General features: G+C 42.8%; 1 protein-coding gene across 12 annotated transcripts in view; it reads right to left on the bottom strand.

The window, feature by feature from the left end:
- The window catches only part of Cpeb3 (cytoplasmic polyadenylation element binding protein 3), a 190,201-nt gene that overhangs the window by 53,776 nt on the left and 117,687 nt on the right, over nt 1-18,738 (bottom strand). For all 12 annotated transcript variants that reach the window (XM_052712070.1, XM_052712063.1, XM_052712067.1 and 9 more), the window contains 2 exons: nt 12,727-12,894; nt 11,192-11,281 (listed from right to left, as the gene is read on the bottom strand). In XM_052712070.1, the coding sequence (XP_052568030.1) occupies nt 11,192-11,281; nt 12,727-12,894 (258 nt within the window). The remainder of the gene's footprint in view (nt 1-11,191; nt 11,282-12,726; nt 12,895-18,738) is intronic.

The following is an 18,738-nucleotide window of genomic DNA, read 5'->3' as shown; positions in this document are numbered from 1 at the left end:
GGAGTCAGGAAGCCTGGATCCAGGTGTGAGTCCCAATATTTTCTAACAGTTAAGAATGACCTGATGACACCATGCACGGACACAGGCTCTGTGCTTCCCACTCATTCCATCTTCCTGGCCTGTGAAGTAGGCACCTTTTAAAACTGTTTCACGGTTCAGTGAATTGCATGGACTGATTAAGTGGCTGGTGTGAGGTCATAAGTGGTGGAACCGTGAACTTTAATAATAAACATTTCTGAGTCTCTTCATGTCTTTTTTTCCCTAAACAATGAAGAAAACATTTGTCCTTTTCATCTTACAGTGATATTAACCTGTGAGATAATATTTGTAAAGATGCCTTGTAAAAGGGAGTACCACACAAGTGTTGACTTTGTTTCATGCATTTTTTATTATTTTAAATTATGTATGGGTATGTGTATCTGCATGTGAGTAGGTGCACATGAGTGCAGGGGTGTTCGATTCCCTGAAGTGAGAGTTACAAGTGGTTGTGAGCCTCCTGATGTGGGTTCTGGAATTGAACTTGGGTCCTCTGAAAGAACAGCAAATGCTCTTAACCACTGAGCCACCTCTCCAGCCCCCATTTCTAATTATTTATGATGTGTTTAAAATTAAAGTCGAGCTGTTGTATATGACCTCATAAAAATTAGAATCCAAGTGAATGATATGTACTACTTTCTATTTGGCATTTACAAAGTATTTGGTCAATAAATGGAAGTATTCTAGATATGGAAAAAAGCCTTAATTAAAATTACTTGATGGGCTGAATAGTACCAAACAATAAAGTGACTAGATACTTGCTTTCAAATATCATTAGCCATTTCCACCAAGAGAGAATTGACAGATATGGTTTTATCTGCCGGTTTTAGTACATACCCTTAATAAAAGCCAATTATACCTATAAATATCGTTTCTGTAATCATAAGTTTGATGGCAGGTTCTATTAGTTTGAATTTTTTTGTTTTGTTTTAGCCAAAAACTCTCTCCATTACCTCTTGTGCTCTGAGTCAATAACAAACACAAGTTCATAAAATGCCTCCAGTTTCAGTAATGGTGACTGAGCCAATAACAGACACAGGTTCATAAAATGCCTCCAGTTTCAGTAATGGTGACTGAGGTGTGTGTGTGTGGGGGTGCTTCTAAGCCATGGTGAACAACGGGAAGCCTCAGCTCAGAGCCAGTCTGAAGGATGACAGGTGGGCCCTGGAGGAACTTGTGGCCACTGCCACTGTCAAGACCCTGGGTTACATACAGAGTAGGAAGAATGAAATTCCTAGCTTTCCACTGGAAGAGTAGGGCTGGAACAGGGAGGGATTTTAGACAAACGTGGACTGGCAGTGCAATTTCCTTAAGCAGAAAGAACAGGAAGGCATAGGGCACAATTCCATCTTATTTGCCTAGGTTTTAGAAGGGTAAATTTCATTAAAAGAACTTTCTCTTTTAATGCCTGAGAACATACTAAGAATCACCTCTAAAATGTTCTTGGTTGCTTTTTAAACACAAAGCTTCCTAAGGTCTTAAATATGCTTTCATATTATAATTTTAAGTATTTGATCCCCATATAAATAACAATTATTACCAAGCTTACTATTGTGACTACCAGGCCTTGGGTGTTCAAAACATCCTAGGAACTTGGCTAAGTAGCATATTTGTTGGCTCATCTCATCTCACAGGCTTCATGGGGTAAATACAGTTGTCATGATCACCGTTTCACAGATGAGGAATTTATGGGAATTCTCAGATTCAAAGCTAGAGGCTGAATCGAGTTAAAACTTAAGCCAGGGGGTTGGGGATTTAGCTCAGTGGTAGAGCGCTTGCCTAGCAAGTGCAAGGCCCTGGGTTCGGTCCTCAGCTCTGGGGAAAAAAAAAAAAAAAAAACTTAAGCCAGATCTGGAAACTCTCACAGTTTGTTACCCATTATCAACAATGCCTCATCTAAAAATAACAAGATAAAAATGTCACTAAGGACATTGTTACCCATTATCAACACTGTCTCATCTAAAAAATAACAAGATAAAAATGTCACTAAGGACATTGTTACCCATTATCAACACTGTCTCATCTAAAAAATAACAAGATAAAAATGTCACTAAGGACATGTCTTTAACATTTTTTTTCTTTTACATGAGAACGAGCAGCAAGGTCCTGAGTCCTGTCACCTGGGAATCCTAGTGTTCACTGCTCTGGCCCAAAGTCAGAACGGACTGCTGCTTTAAGGCCAGCGGCTGCTACACAAGTTACAAAGAGCTACTTACTACTTGTTCACAGACAATGCCTTTACAGAGATGGAAGGAAATTATTTAATTTCTTTTCAAGGAACTGATTTACATGGTGCTTGAGCTGAACACATAGGAAAACAAACAACATAAACTCGCTAAGTCTCTAAGAAATATGAAGCTAAAGATGTTATCTTTGGACACATATTGAGCCTGCACAAAGGCCAGATTTGCTCCTCTCTAACGTAATGCCTGCCACTAGAACAGAACTCAAGCTCTGCTGAGGCTTCCTATTATTCCATGAGGACATCAAGGCCACCCCGTACAACAGGCATGTCCTACCCATTTATGTAGTTGCTTTTGTGGATTTCTGGACAGATGTCACATACGAAGCCCATGACAACCTTCAACAGCTCATCTCTTTTCTGACATTAGTAGGTCTGGAAATGACCATCTTCTTCTGGGTCTCTCTCTCTGGTTCAGGGCAGCAGACTCCTTGGCCCTTAAGTTTTAGTCTCTACAGGCATTATGTACTACTTAATCTCGGCCTGGACTGCTTCTGTGGCCTGTTTCAGACTCCAGCTCTTTCATTGGGAATATCAGACAGCCTAGAGCAGCTGGTTGATACCCTCAGCAACTAACTGGCCATGGCTGCCAGGCCTTGGCGGCCCAGGAAAACTTCCTAAAGCCAAGCAATGGTCCCTTGTAGCAGCTGACCCACTGCCCATGACCTGTACCTGCCTTTAAAATGTTATTGGTGATTTACATGTTTCAAGTAATAGCCATAAATGAGAAAAAAATTCCTGTGTATGGGGCTATGTCCTGGTTTGTATTCATAAAATGGTGGCCAATAAACACACGGGCTTCTGATCAAGTCAGAGCAACCCTGGAAAGATAGGCCCAAGCCTTGGGTAGGTGGGCAGAGAACTCTCACCTCACAAAACCCAAGCTCCCCAACCTCACACAACCTTCCTAGAGCAATCTGAAGGGCACCTCAGCCTGAGCTTCCTGCCTTCTGATTTTTTTTTTTTAAATGACACAAGCAGTCTGTTTCAAAGATTCTCTCTGACCTTGAATTTCAGGTCAGAAGACTTACCTGGTTTGCCTCAGGAGGTTTGTCTTTGGATTAATTTCAAGAGAACCAAAAATATCTAAGAGGTGCAAAGCATGATGGTAGGCATTAGTTCTACAAAGATGAATAACAGCAAAGAAGGAGCCTGCCCTGGAGAAACTAAGATTTGCGTCATCTGTATATAAGGATGTAAATAAACGACTATTATCATGGAAAGTGTGGTGCTGCAGGTATGTCCTACAGAAAGAAACACTGCAGTAGATCTGTCCAAGCCAGAGAACTCACAGAGTGGAAGCCAGATCTAGCTGGAGAGGACTATTTTTCCAAGAAGCAAGGCCATTCCAAGTTCGGGGAGGAGCAGGCCATGGCATGGACAGGCCACATTCAGACTCGTGGGTAAAGGAGCAAGTGAGTCATGATGAGAACATGGGGTTGGAGCATGTCAATCATCCCACCTGTCCCTGCCTGCTGCCTAGACTACTGAAGAACTAGGGCTCTCCTTTATTTTCCTGTTGGACACTGAAAATCTGAACTCCAAAATGGTTTGAAGTCTTATGTGCCCTAGGTACAGGAACTTATATTATACATTAATATGCAATGAGGTCATGGGGGCAAGTAGAAAACTCTCACGTAGAAACAGTACATTAGGGGCTGGAGAGATGGCTCAGCAGGTAAGAGCACTGGCTGCTCTTCCAGAGGACTGGAGTTGTGTTCCCAGCACCTAGGGTGGCTCACAGTCACCTGTAACTCCAGCTCCAGGGGATCCAATGACATCCATAGGTACACACATGTGGTATACATACATATAAATTGAAAAAAAACCATTAAGTCCTTAAGAATAAGAAATAGTACATTAAAAAGCTAAAGTACCGGTTTTAAAAACATTCTTAAAAACTGAACTTCGAGCTGGAGAGATGGCTCTGTGGTTAAGAGTACTGGCTGATCTTCCAGAGGACCCAGGTTCAATTCCCAGCACCCACATGGCAGCTCACTCCAGTTCCAGGTGATCTGATACCCTCACACAGACATGCAGGCAAAACACCAATGCATATAAAATAAAAATAAATAAATCATTTAAAAAAAACCCTAAACCTCAAAGAGAGAAGAGAGATTATTTTCAGTAAGGAAGAGCTGATAGAGAAATCACGTTCTGAACACAGAGGCAGACCTCATGCTCACACAGGGAAAGCACCAGGAGGGCTCCAGGGGAAGAAACTAGCCCACACTCAATGTACACATGGCTCTGCAAACGGACTTGCTCACGTTCTGGGATTCCTAAACATGCCCCTTGGAGTCGGAACCAGATTTCTTTGTCTATGTTTACTACCTAGAGCTGAGACACACATTAGCTCCAGCCCATTTTCCGCTTCCTCCTATACCAGTAACTGCTCCTCTGTGGGCTGGCTGTGAGTGGGAAAGGGTAGGAGGAGTTGGGAATGAACAAGAAAACAAGTTGACTGAGAAGCACCCCCAGAATGAAGACTGGCAGCGTACTTTCTGCAGTCCGGGGCAGTGACCTGGAGAGTTAGGTTAAAGCTCTGTTTATGTAATCACATGTGCTCTGTACAATGAGGGCCTTGTGAAGTCTGCCGGTCTGTCTGTTCAAGTCACTGTCGGTTCTAATAAGTACCTGAGCAGGGAAAACTGCAACCAGGGAGTGTGGAAGAAACTGACCAAACCAGCTGGGTGATTTCTATTATTACTAAGTATTACATTTTTATGGAGTGCATGCTATTCCACACCTAACAACCCTCAGACTTGTGCTGGGGCTTTTGTGCATGGTCTCATGGAATCTGGAAAACCTGAGACACTAGCTCAGATGAGTCCGTGAGGTTCAGAGATTCAATTCCTTAGTGTTAAATGTCACCCAGCTAGGAACTTGTTGGCACCCCTCCCTCCTGAGTCCGGACGCCTGACGTCTGTCCTCTACTCGTTGCTCTTCCCTCATCCTCAGACAACTGTCAGATGTTTTACCAGAGACACTTCCCTTGGTTGTGGTCTCAGGCCTAAGTCTAACACTCTAAATTCTTCTTTCCTCTGGAGTTTAATGTCCTCATATTAGTTCTTGATTCTGCTGATGACACATTTTCTCTCTATGACAGTCTCCTCTTCAAGACTATGGACACCTACTCTATTTAAGAGACAACCCAAGTTCACTGTCAATGTTCAATAATTCTAATCAGTTTCTCATCGCTCTTTCCCTCCTCCTCCTCCTCTCCCCACGCGTGTGTGCGTGTGCGCGTGTGCGTGTGTGCGCGTGTGCGTGTGTGTGTGTGTGTGTGTGTGTGTGCATGTGTGCTTGGAAGCCAGAGGTCAACTTTGGGGGGCTTCTTCCTGGCCTGAAGTGTGCTGATTGGGCCAAGCAGGCTGCCCAGCAAGCCCTAGGAATCCTGTCTCCACCTTTCCCGTGCCAGGATGACAAGCATCTGCCACCACGCCTGACCTTTTTATGTGGTTTCTGCAGACAGCTAACAGGTCCTCATGCTTGCCCAGCAAGTACTTTAGCAAGTGAGCCATCCCCCAGCTCCAGTTTCCCATTTCCAGTCTTTTTACTCAATATACTCTTTCTTGGTCACACTTTCAGCCTTGGTCCTATCTAAACCCTGTCAGCAAGTCCAGACCAAAGCTAAAACATCCTCTCTCCGTCACCTGCCAAATTTGCATTTCATTTCTGTTTCTGAAATGTGCTCTTTTCCGAACAAAGTCCTCAATGGGAGTCCTTACAGTTTCCTGGATTAAGCACATGCCTGCCCTTTCCTAGCACCTCTGCCTGGGTACAGCGTGTACCACTGTGACCTCGTACACTGTCTCTCATTTCTGGAGTTGCTCAAGCTTGGTCCTGTGGCTTATCTGCTCCGAAAGCTGTTCTCCTTCCTGTACAGTTCCCCAAGCTATAAATGCTTCATGAAAACCAAATTCACAGCTCGACTTTAGTACAATGCTGAGAAGACAGGTGTTTAATAAAAACAGTCTAAGTGGGAATATACTATGATCTCGAAAGTAAAAATAGAAGCTGCTCCATCGGTCTAAACAGGACAAGACAAAAACCATCTCAGTACAGTACAGTGCAATTTCCGTGTTTTCACAAGAAAATCACTCCCTGGAATGAAAACTGCAAGTAGATGACATATTAAAATATATTCAAAATTCACCAGAGTGTTAGCACGATCAGCCAAGACCTACATTTATGAAAGGAAAATAAAAGAATATTACTCGAAGTATTGATTATAGAGTGTGAAAGAGTAACTACATGCTAAAGCCACTAGGCTTCTCAACTGATCTGTTACATAACCCAGAAGGTGGAAAAACTTGGAATCTGAGACAAGAGCAACACTGACTTGTTTCCATTCAAATTATCTACACGGGGGAAAATAAATGTGACGTTTGCAAACCTTTCTTTCCAAAGTCAGATTTTAGAGAAACCAACAAAAAGGAAATATGTGCTAAACTCCAGCCTACTACAGCTCCCCAACAGCCTGTGTCTGCCCCCGTCTTGTCCCTCAAACAGTTACCTCTTTAGCTGGCTGGCTCAAAGTGGGTCTGAATCCACGTGGCCTGCCTTCTGCCAGGCTCACAAACCATAGCCGTGTTACATAAACCATCACAACTGCACGCCTTATCTCAAGGTCAGCAGGTAAGCCAGCTTGATAGCACAGAAAAGCCCTGGGATGGCAGCTCAAACAGCCACTCAGAAGCACATGCTTTTGGTGCTAGAGAGATGGCTCTGTGCTAAAGAGCACCGGCTGCTCTTTCCAGGGGGCTTGGGTTTGATTTTAAGCATCCACATGACAGCTGACAACTATCTAGCCTCCTGGCACTAGGCACACAAGTCATGCGTGGACATATGCACAGACACACATGTGGACAAATATCCCCACACATAAGACAGGATAAAAATATATGCTAAAACAAAAGACACACATGCTTTTCTGACAGTGGAAGGGAGTCATCACCTGGGTCATCCTGTATTTGCTGAGTACCTGGTTCTACTCTTGTATACCTGGCATGCACTGGACCTACGCCCTGGCTTGACAAAGCTAGCACCAGCTGCCCAAGGAAACTGTGGATTGCACCCTCCTTCATCACTGGAGGGTGTCGGAGGCATCTCCTGTCCAACCTGTGAGACTGGCTGTTGCCATGTTTGCCCCAGAAGCCTCTGCCAACACTGGGAGTTCAGCTGTTCTCCATGGCTAGATCCTCTGCATGGCTCCTCAGGCTCCATGCCCCCTCCCAAGGGGTGAGATTATTGCAGTCTCCAGAGCAGATGCCTCATGCAGAACCAGGACAGACAGTCCAGGATGGGGAGGCATTCTCCCCGAGACACTGAAAGAGGGTACACTAAACATCTATCACTAAGTTTGCCATGCCAAGTTATCTTCCTAGATGTAACACTCACAGCCCTGGGCTCCAGGAAGTACAAGCGAGCTGTTCCTTTATTAAGCAGTCAAGGAATCCAGGGCTCTACCTTGAGGATAACTTACTATGTTATAGCTAAGTCTTAAAATACAAACTGGACTAATCACACTCCCCCCCTGGAATTCAACTAGAAATACGGAAACATTTGAGCTGACTCACGGCGGAAGACAGCAATGGAGACTTAGCTCTCAGTGTTCACATCTCAGCTGCCTGTCACCCTACTATAGCCTCCATGGCACCTGCTCACATCAAAGCTCCTCTTCTCTTCAGATCCTCTTATCACTTACAGCCACACCCTGCATTGATGTAGTACTGTAGCATCTGTGATCTGTCCAGTCTAAAACTTCACTACAAAGCAGCTCATCCAGATACATAAACAGTGAGGTATCACCAAGGAGGCAGAGTCTTCTTATAGCTAAACTATAGATAAAAAGCAACTGCTACAAGCCCGAGAAATCTCCTTGGAAATATTTGAGCTTATGTGAGAATGACAGAGCACCAGGGTTCAGAAAAAGACAAGGACTACTTTGGCCTTCAAGCAGCTATGAAAATATATATTGAGTCATACATACAGTTTAAATTACTAATTTCTATATGAATTATAGCCTTAGAAAGAACATAATTTATCAGATTATATAGTCAAAGTACATCTCTTCTAAGCAAAAATGAATGAAAAAAATCTCTTCATTTCCCAGGTAAAATATTAACTATTGATCTCTCAGGTTCAAGCCAGTCTAATAAAAGCTATGTGCACTAATGAAAAGATGCTTCTAGAACCTGATGGACTTCTACTCTCTGAGCAAGTAATGAGCCTGTTCATCAACTCGCAAAGCTGTGGTTCATTCATCTAAAAAGTATTCAAGGGGAAATGTGCCAGGCATGAAGATGCTTGGTGCAAAGCAGTGAACTAGGCAGGAAGGATCTCCCCGCTCTTACACTCGCATTTGGAAAACAGAAACAGGGACTTCAAAGAAAAGTAACTTGAAGGTAAGAAAGAAATATGAGGAGAAGGGGAGCGGAGGGCTTAGGGGCAGCTACTTTAGATACAGAAGTCAAGACAGACAGCCGTTGTTGTCAAGGTGACATCTGAGCAGAGACCTGAGGGAAGAAAGGGAGCATCCCATTCAGAAATCTGGGGGAAGCTGAGACAAAAGTCCCATTGCTCTAGGAGGACTTTGCTGTCCAGTTTAAGGGACAGCAGGGCTGGGCAAAGTGGGGTATTTCTGTAATGCAAGTACTAAAGAAAATCAGGACATCAAGGTCACCCTGAGCTCCCTCATGAGACGCAAAGATAAGCAGTGATGGTAGAAGGCAACCAAGATTCAGCCAACTGGGTCTTACAGAAAAACGATGAACCGTTTCAGGCATGATTCAGACCAATGTGGCCCCTGGCTTCTGCAGAGGTCCATTATATACCAAACAAAGAAGCAAAAAGGTGAGTTCACAGCAGCAATGCACCATTTATCTGACTGGGAACTCAAGAGGAAACTTGCTGCAGATGTCCAAATTAGCATAAACTTCACAAAGAGATTGCTTTGGGAAGCCATGTGACATCAAATCCGGAGTCATTAAGATTTTCATCTCTAGTTAAGTAGCTTCTAATTTAGCCTAAAGAAAACAACTTGAAAGAAAAGGGCACAGGCAAGAATACATAAACATAAGTATTATTACTAATGGTCTAAATGGCCAGCAAGCAAATAAATTAGGCGTGGAATAGGTGAGGCAGCCACCACAAGCCATTAGACACTTTGTGGGGATAAGAGATCAAAATGTGAACACAAGACTGCATCTTAGCTGTTATACTCATAACATACTCAGCCCTGTATGCATACATGCATATCTACCATACACACGCGTACACACGCGCTCACATGAATGCACACACAGGCATAAAGCCTACAAGGAAACGAAAAGATGCTGACGGTAAGCTCTTCTCAGGAGGCACCCCCATTCTCACTGCTCAGGGAAAGCTGCAGTTTTGCTCTGGTTCTATCACTCCATTACTCTTATTGGGTATTATTTATAATACCAAGTATTTGACAAGAAGGCCACGGCCATCTCTATTTCAGGATCTTAGTAACTATTACTATAAAATCTACTTATTTGTTCATTTTCCTCTCCCTTCTCAAAAAGATGACTCAAGACACATGCGTCTCCAACCTGTCTCTGCTCCCAAAGGCCTGACTATAAACCAAGTGCCTGGCCTGTGCCTGTAGGAATCTCTGCTCAGTTCACATATAAGGACAGATCAATGCTACATCAAATCATCAACATACCAACTTGGTTTTCCCTCTGGCCAACAACGCCATCAGTCTACCACTTAGTGGAAGGGATTTTAATACACCCTGCCATCAAACCTCCTGTCATCATGACGGCTCCATCACTGGAACCAGTGATTTCTTCCTCCTCCTATTCTCACTGCTAGTACCCTAGATCTTCATAACTTCTCTACAAAACTAATCATGAAGCCTGGTGGTGGTGGTGCACTCGGGAGGCACAGGCAGCCAGATCTTTGTGATCTCAAGAACAGCCTGGTCTACAGAGCTAGTTCCAGAACAGCCAGGGCTATACAGAGAAACTCTGTTTCAAACACTAAAACATCCGGGCGGTGGTGGCGCACGCCTTTAATCCCAGCACTCGGGAGGCAGAGGCAGGTGGATCTCTGTGAGTTCGAGGCCAGCCTGGTCTACAAATTGAGTTCCAGGAAAGGTGCAAAACTACACAGAGAAACCCTGTCTCGTAAAAACAAAACAAAACAAAAACAAAACCACTAAAACAAACAAACAAACAATAAAAAACCAAACTAACCATGAAAACCACTCCTTTGCTCAAACAAATGAGCCCTCAGTGATACCTGGGTACTATGCAAAGTATTCTATGTGCAATTTCTTGTTTAAGCATAAGACAGCATATGAAGACATAATCATATCCTCATTTTTTAGATGAAATTTAGGAAGATTAATAGTTGTCCATCAAGGTGTGGAACAGGAATACCATGCAGGTTGTTTGTTCATAGTCCATATTTGAGATCACCAGTTACTCAGCTCAAATATGGTTAAGGTTCTGACTTCACTCATCTTTAAAGACCATCCTGAATATGTTCACCTCTGTGATATCCTTATTTTTAAATTTGAGACTAATACAATTAATACAATGCAATTAAGAACTTTAGACTCATAGCCATTTACGATGGCACGTACCTGTAATCATACCACCTAAGGAGTTCAAGGTCATCCTCAGATACATATAGAGTTCAAAGCCAGACCATGTCTCAAACATTCAGTGCAGGAGAAGCAGCTCACTGGTGGAGTGTTTTCCTGGCATGCGTGAAGCCCTAGATTCCATTCTCTCACACATAACGGTGATCATCAGTGTTATTTTACTTAGGGAAAGGGGTCAACAGCTATTTCAAGACTTGTAAGAATGCCTTACACGGAGCTGTCTGGCAGCCTGGCCTCTGACAGACAGGGTGATGTCTTGAGTCCATTACCTTTAGGAGGGAAGTACGACTTGCTCTCTGCTTTATGAGGCCAGTCTACCACGAGAGGTCCAAACCTGCGGAAGCTGGCAGTGATCTCATCTGTAAAATAAAGAAGGAATTTAGCAAAATGGAAAAAAACAAAAAACAAAAACCCTGCAATCATAAGAAATATAAAATATATCTTTTTACTTTAAAAATGTTTTGAGGGACCCCCCTCCTTTTGCATTTATTTTCTTTTTAGAGCTTTTCTGAAGTATCTTTACAAAAGTAAAATCTGCAAAGTGAAATGCCATTACTCGGGAATACATTTGGTTATTAGCTTCTAACCACGAAAAAATGTTTCTAACTCTAATTCCTTTCCTTTTATTACCAATAAACTTAATAAGAAAATCTAATACTAGTCAAGGTGATCTTTATGTCAAGCAAAACAGGAGATTCCAAAAATGGGAATGTTTCTCTATTTTTAGAAAAAAGGTAAAGATGCAGAAAATGTTTCAAATATAATTTCATGGACAGGAGAGATGGTTCAGTGTATAAAGGCCCATGACTAATGACCTGAGTTCAACCCCTGGAGCTCACATGGTAGCAGAACAAATTATCCTCTGTGCTGTGGAATGCACACTACTCCCCAAATAAATAAATGTAAATTGAAAAGCTGGGAGGTGGTGGTGCACGCCTTTAATCCCAGCACTTGGGAGGCAGAGCCAGGTGGATCTCTCTGAGTCAAGGCCAGCCTGGTCTACAGAGCAAGATCCAGGACAGGCACCAACACTACACAGAGAAACACTGTCTTGAAAAACAAAAAAAAAAAAAAAAAAAAAAAAAGAAAGAAAGAAAGAAAGAGGAGAAGAGAAGAGAAAAGATAGACATATAATCATTTGTACGGAATCTCTAGGATTATAAATAATTCTATTGATGAGGAACAGGACAACAAAGTAGATGACACTATTTGGTGATGTAAAAGGGTTAAAAGTCAATTGTCTCTCCTATATCTCCATACTGCCTTCTTTACTGAGATGAGACTTTACTTGCAGCTCAATTATTTTCTCCCTTTCTTTTGACTTTTGACTCATAGAAGACTGTGACTTTGTAACTCCTTGGATGTAGGTTGTCATTCTATCAGCAATGGCAAGAAATTTATCCTAAAGAAAATCTAATGGACAATAGTAACACAGATATGAGGACAGCTAGAGGAAAATGAGTCTGTGGCCATCTACAACTTGAATGTAGTAAGTCTAAAACTATTTTTAGCACCCCAACACACACGTCATGAAAGGGCTAAAGAAACCCTGACCTATTTAGATTAACATTACAGCTGCACTGACCCAGCAGGCCAGTGTTAGGAGGTTTTCATAGCACATCCAAAGCCTATGAGAACTAGAGCAGTTTTTAAGTTAGCTTTGTCACCGTTTAATTTCATTTACACATTCAATGTGTGGTTATTGATGTTGCCTGGAGAAGAGTCAGGGTCCGAGCACAATGCACAAAATGCGCAATGCATAACAGTTAGCTCTTGTAAAGTTCTTAATGAATGCATGCGGTACCTTCATCGATGTCAGGAGGAAGGCCTCCAACAAACACCTTTCTAGAGTAGCGTTCCACTCGTTCCCCATTTTGACATCGAGTGGGAGAACTTAAGCCAGATGATAAAGCCTGATCGCCATGGCTGTCATCCAAGAAGGCGTCTTCAAAGGGAAAGAGAGAAGACCGACCTGAAACAAAGCAGCAATTCCTACAATCAGAATGGCTTCCCTAGCAAACAAGGCTGTATCAGAAGCCCATTGTACCAAGTGAAGCATACAAAACACAATGTATCTTGAGGTACAGCTTTTCCAAGAGAATACTTCAACTGAAGATCACTAAGTACAGCCACGTTTACATACAACACTGAAATAATATCTAAGGAGGAAACATCAAAACTGCATGCTTTCCTTGATAATTACACTCATACAGTCCCCATCGCAGCTACTAAGTATATATCCTCCGAGGAGGAGGGGCACACATACAAGCCTCAACCCTCGCTGAGGAGCTGCTGGCAGTTGACAGCTTCATGGGGAGGGAGAAGCATCTTTCTTTGGGGATATGTCCACTGGTAGGTGAATGCACCCACACCCATATGAATATGGGCAGCACTAGTTGGACTCTATTGAGTGGGAAAAAGGCCAAATAAAATTGGGAGGGGCATGTGCTGGGGGTTCTGGAGGAGTAGAAAGAGGGATAAGATCAAAATACATTTTATACATATATGACATTCTCAAAGAATAAATAAAATATTATGTTACTAAAAGAATATACCTATAGGTTATTTTTTCCTTTCTTCAATCATTTTTGAAAGTACGCAGGAGAAGCAATATATATATATATATATATATATATATATATATATATATTTATATATTTCCCCAGATCTTTATCTGCTCTTGATGATGACCCCAGGGGTACAGTTGTAAAGGCTGGCCCTGATGACAGAAGCTAATGATGTCTCTTCTAATAACAGGGCCAATGATGCTTTTCCTAACATGCAAACATACTCCAATTTGAAAATAGGCACACACAACAATATTGGGCAGGATGTATAAATGAAAATACTAAATCAAGATGTGTTAATATAGCATGGCTATAACTATGACTATTACTCTATTAACATTATTATTCTACACTGTATTTTAATCATTCAACAAAACAAAACAAAAAGCAGAACATCATGGCACATGGATTTAATCACAGCCCATGGGAAGTCATAAGCAGGAAGATCTCTGTGAGTTCAAGAGCAGCCTGGCCTACACAGTGAGTTCCAGGTCAGTCAGGGCTACAGTGATGCTGTCTCTCAGAAAAACAAACAACAACAAAATTCCCATGGAATTATTTTCCTTTTGGTTTTTTGAGACAAGATCCTTCTGTGTAGCCTTGGCTATCTAGGAACTCAATACATAGACCAGGATGGCCTCAAATTCATAGACATCTGACTGCTCCTGCATCCCTAATGCTAGGATATGAGATGTGAGCCACCATGACTGGCAATTATTTTCAACTGGGCATTTCAAAACAAATCCCAAATTAAAAAATAATTTTTCTTGTTTGAGTCTGTGAGTTCCTGGTAAAACTTTCCACTAGGTTCTACTGTCTTGAGCACTCCAGCTTTAGAGGAAGGTAGGAAGAAGAAACAGAGAAGAGAGAGAAGATAAGGAAAAGGAGGAGGGGGAGGAGAAGGAAGAGGAGAGAAAGCAGAAGAAAGGGAGGGATGAAGGGAGGAGAAGAAACAGCAGCAGGAAGAATAAAGGAAGAAAGCAGAGGAGTCCATCTCTAAGATAAACCACAGACTTTTAAGGAAATAAGCACACAAAAGCACCCTCCCATTTATTCAATCCTCTTTATTTCCCTGAAACCCAGGTTCTGTATAACAATAGCCAACATTCAAAAACAGAATATAAACAGCCTTAGAAAAATGGTGAATATTTCTTTTACCAAAAAGTAAAAATATTGCTAATATAATCCTGTTATATTATATGCAACTCAACGGTGTAGGAAAGGTACTGCTCTGAAGTTTGGAGTTAAGAAATAAAAGGGCCAAGAGTGGGGATGGCAAGACACCAAACAGTTTATTCCGCTCTTCCCAGTGTAGCTCCAAAGACACAGACAGTCTGTGTCATTTGCTCCTTTCCTCTTTCTGTCTGGTGGGAACAAACAATAGGCAGTAAACTGTCGTCCCTTGGTGTTTGTTTTGATCACCGGGAGAAAAAGAAACAGATCTGTGGCAACTAGACAAAGTGAGCTCCCACACATTTTCTGACAGCAACCAGGTAAACCTGCCATGCAGTCCACACTCTGAACCTCATGTTCAAGTCAGCAGTTCCTGCAGAACGTCTCTTCCCACCTCTTCACTTCAACACAAGAACTATGAGATGGGCCAAACACAAAAGATGGAGAAGAGGCAGGAATGGAAAGCTTCCTGTGTTATGGTCTGCCCTACCCTCATGAGAAAGCAAAATGCTGTTCTGCAATAAAAAAGCATTAACTTACTCCCAGCATTACCCAGAACTAAGATAACAGAAGCCTTTAACTCAGTGGAAACTACTTGAGGGAAAATGTATCCCTCTCCCAAGAGCAGCTAAGAACCTCCAGACAAAGGAATCCCAGTCTAATGAGGGAGCAGGCAAGCACACAAGTGACTATGAAACAGTAGGTACTGAGAAAGCCAAGAGACAGTGTGACCCTCCTGTGGTTTGCAAGAGGGCAGTCTGCAGCATAATTTTGTGGAGTGTGAGTGTGAGTGAAAAGACCAAAGACCCACAGAGAAAATAGCTTCATAAAAGCTCCCGATCTTTCATTTAAATCTGCTCCTCTCCAGCATCCCTTACAATGTCAACACAAAGGCCATCTGGGAGATGGCTCAGTGGGTAAAGTGCCTGCCTTACAAATATGGGAACTAGAGGTCAGAGCCTGAGCCCCTGTATAGATGCCTAGTGGGCACAGTGGCCCGCCTGTAACCCTAGCATGTGGGAGGCAGAGACGGGGGATCCTGGAGCAAGCTGGCCCGCTGGACTAGCACAATCAGGAAGCTCTGGGCTCAAGTGAGAGAACATGCCTAAATATGTAAAGTTCAAGGTGGAGAATAATCAAGGAAGTCAGCTAACATTAACCTTCCAAGAACCTGCACACATGTACACACACATCCACACACACGAGCTCACATACTACACATTCCCTACACAAGTAGAAAACAAAGACCTTTTATACATACCTGATGCAATCCAGAAATTTAGTATTTAGCCTGGATATTCTTTCTCTCTCCCTCCTTCCCTCCCTTTCCCCATATCAAATCCATTTCTCACTAAATTCTACCAATTCAATATTCAAAATATAATTTACTTTAATTCCTGTCCATCACCAGTTCTAACACCCTGTCCTTGTCTCATGGTCTGCATAACTGCAGAAAACCTTTCCTCACTCATTTCTACCTAGAATTCAACAATGCTTTCTAAGGGAGGGAGGGAGGGAGGGAGGGAGGGGGGGAGGGAGGAAAAACCTGAAGTAGCGATTTTCCAGCATTAATCTGAACACATAACCACACCCTCCCAGTCTCAACTTCAAAAGCTCCCAATGACCTTCCACTGTCTTTTGGATAAAGTACGAAAACAATCACTGCGTTACGACCAAGTCCCTGACACAGAGGCTGCCACTCCTTGCTGAGTAACCTCTCTAATCACAGAGTTCCTTTGGGTTTCCTGATTCTTCCTCCTTGTCACGGGTGCTAAGGACACGGTGTTCTGCTAACCTCTAAGCATTCCTTTCTCCAATCACAGTTAAGTCTTTAAAAAAGAATTGGATTTATTTATTTGTATGAGTGTTTTGCCTAAATGTATGTAAACGCACCACACATGTGCCCTGGCACCCACAGAGGCCAGAGTTTTGCACCAGAGCCCCTGGAACAATAGATAGTTGTGAGCCACCACGTGGGTGCTGGGAATCAAACCCAGGTCCTCTGCAAGAGCAGACAGTGCTTTTAACTGCTGAGCCATCTCTCCCACCCCATAGTTAATCCTTAATTCTTTCGGTCTCAGCTGCCATCTTCTTGTATGGAACTGTACTGACCCTTCAGATTGGGTATGCTTCCCATCCATGCAAACCATCCTGTGCTTCTCCCTCCCCTTTCCCCAGTTAACACCGTAGCATTTCTCGAGTATATGTTTCCCACCCAATTACACTGTAATTACCATTAGGATAGGGACCAAATTAATCTGCAACATTGTATCTGGGGACCCAAAACATGTTAAATGTGAGGCAACACCTAAGGAGCAAAACTGTGTGCAAAGTTCCAGTAATCCCAGCACTTGGGGGAATGAGGAAGGAGGATCAGGAGTTCAAGGCTTGACTGGATTACTTTAGTGAATTCTGGACTATAGCATGAGACTATCTCAAAAACAAACAAAAGAAAACAGTATATAAAAAGACAGGCGTGCTTCTGTGAGCATATATTCAATGAGCATAACACAGGGATCTGGTTACATAACAAATGTGATCATCCCCTAGGTGTGGTCTTAACTGTTGCTGCTTTTCACCTACGCAAGATTATAGTCTATACTTAGTATTAAACCAAGTTCCCTCCTCCCAAATGCAATACTTCATTCTAATACTGGCCTCTTCTTCTTCTTCTTCTTCTTCTTCTTTTTTTTTTTTTTGTTTTGTTTTTCGAGACAGGGTTTCTCTGTGTAGCTTTGCGCCTTTCCTGGAACTCACTTGGTAGTCCAGGCTGGCCTCGAACTCACAGAGATCCGCCTGGCTCTGCCTCCCGAGTGCTGGGATTAAAGGCGTGCGCCACCACCGCCCGGCGTTCTTTTTTTTTTTTTAATTTAAAGATAGGATCTCAGCTGAATGGTGGTGGCACACGCCTTTAATCCCAGCACTCTAGAGGCAGAGGCAGGCGGCTCTCTGTGAGTTCAAAGCCAGTCTGGTCTACAGAGCAAGTTCCAGGACAGCCAGGGCTACACAGAGAGAAACCCTGTCTTGAAAAACCAAAAACCAAAAAACCAAGCCAAAACAAAATCAAACCAAAAAACAAACAAACATAAAGAATGTGTCTCAAACACTCCAGGCTGGTCTCAAACTCGCTCTACTTGCTGCTGTGTCAGATCACGTCTCTAAGCTACCTCTGGCTGTGCTTTGTCCCAAAGCACACAGTAACTTCTATCACCTCTACCAGCCATTTGAACCCGGGGAGTAGCGGGATGAATTGAGACTATGAAGAAATCAGTGACTATCCAGATGGGTAACGAGGAAGTCTTCAACCAGAGCAGTGAAGAAGTGGCAGATATCCGAGACATTCTTGAACAAATAGAACCTTGTTTCTTGTGACCAACATAACCACAGCTTCCCCAGAGGAAAATAAAAGCAAGCTGTAAAACTCTGGACAGTTTTCAAAATCAGCTGTGGGAAGTTAAGACACTTCCTGAGGCCTTAAAAGCCAGCCTCTGTCTTATTAGCAGCACTTAGAGTGGGACAGGCCTTAGTAATGAAGGCAGACTTGGGAACGAAACTGCAAATAGTGAACACGTAGATGTTGTTTCCCTAACTGCAAGAAGGCACTAAGAATATGGGTTCCAGAACCCAATCCCGAAATCCACTAATCTCAATTTGTGGCCATCAGGCTTCAAAACCTGCACCCTGACCCCAGTGATTCCTATGCTAAAGTTTAAGAACCACCCAAATGATATTATCTGTCTGCAGCAGGCGGCCACTGAGAGCGCTATGTGAAGTGATTAGAAGTTAGGAAGCATCCAAGTTAAGGAAAACATAGCCTCAAGAATGAAATATAAAATCTTTACTGTAACATGACTGCCTGAAGTGCTGATAGGTAAAACAACAACAACAACAACAACTGCCTGCTATCGGAAACACTTGGAAGACACAACTTGTAGGGTTAAGGAGGGTTGGAGGGATGGTTCAGTGGCAGAACACTTCTTAGTTTGCATAAGGTCCCAGGTTCAAGATCCAGCAGAAAAAAAATGTCAACCGGATTTACATAGAGCACCCCAGGACAGCCAGGACTACATAGCTCT

This window comes from Peromyscus californicus, unplaced genomic scaffold, assembly GCF_007827085.1.
Source record: "Peromyscus californicus insignis strain IS unplaced genomic scaffold, ASM782708v3 Scaffold_4__1_contigs__length_199733344, whole genome shotgun sequence".
Taxonomy (NCBI): domain Eukaryota; kingdom Metazoa; phylum Chordata; class Mammalia; order Rodentia; family Cricetidae; genus Peromyscus; species Peromyscus californicus.
Note: the sequence above shows the minus strand (reverse complement) of the source record. Positions and strands in the feature narration are given on the sequence as shown.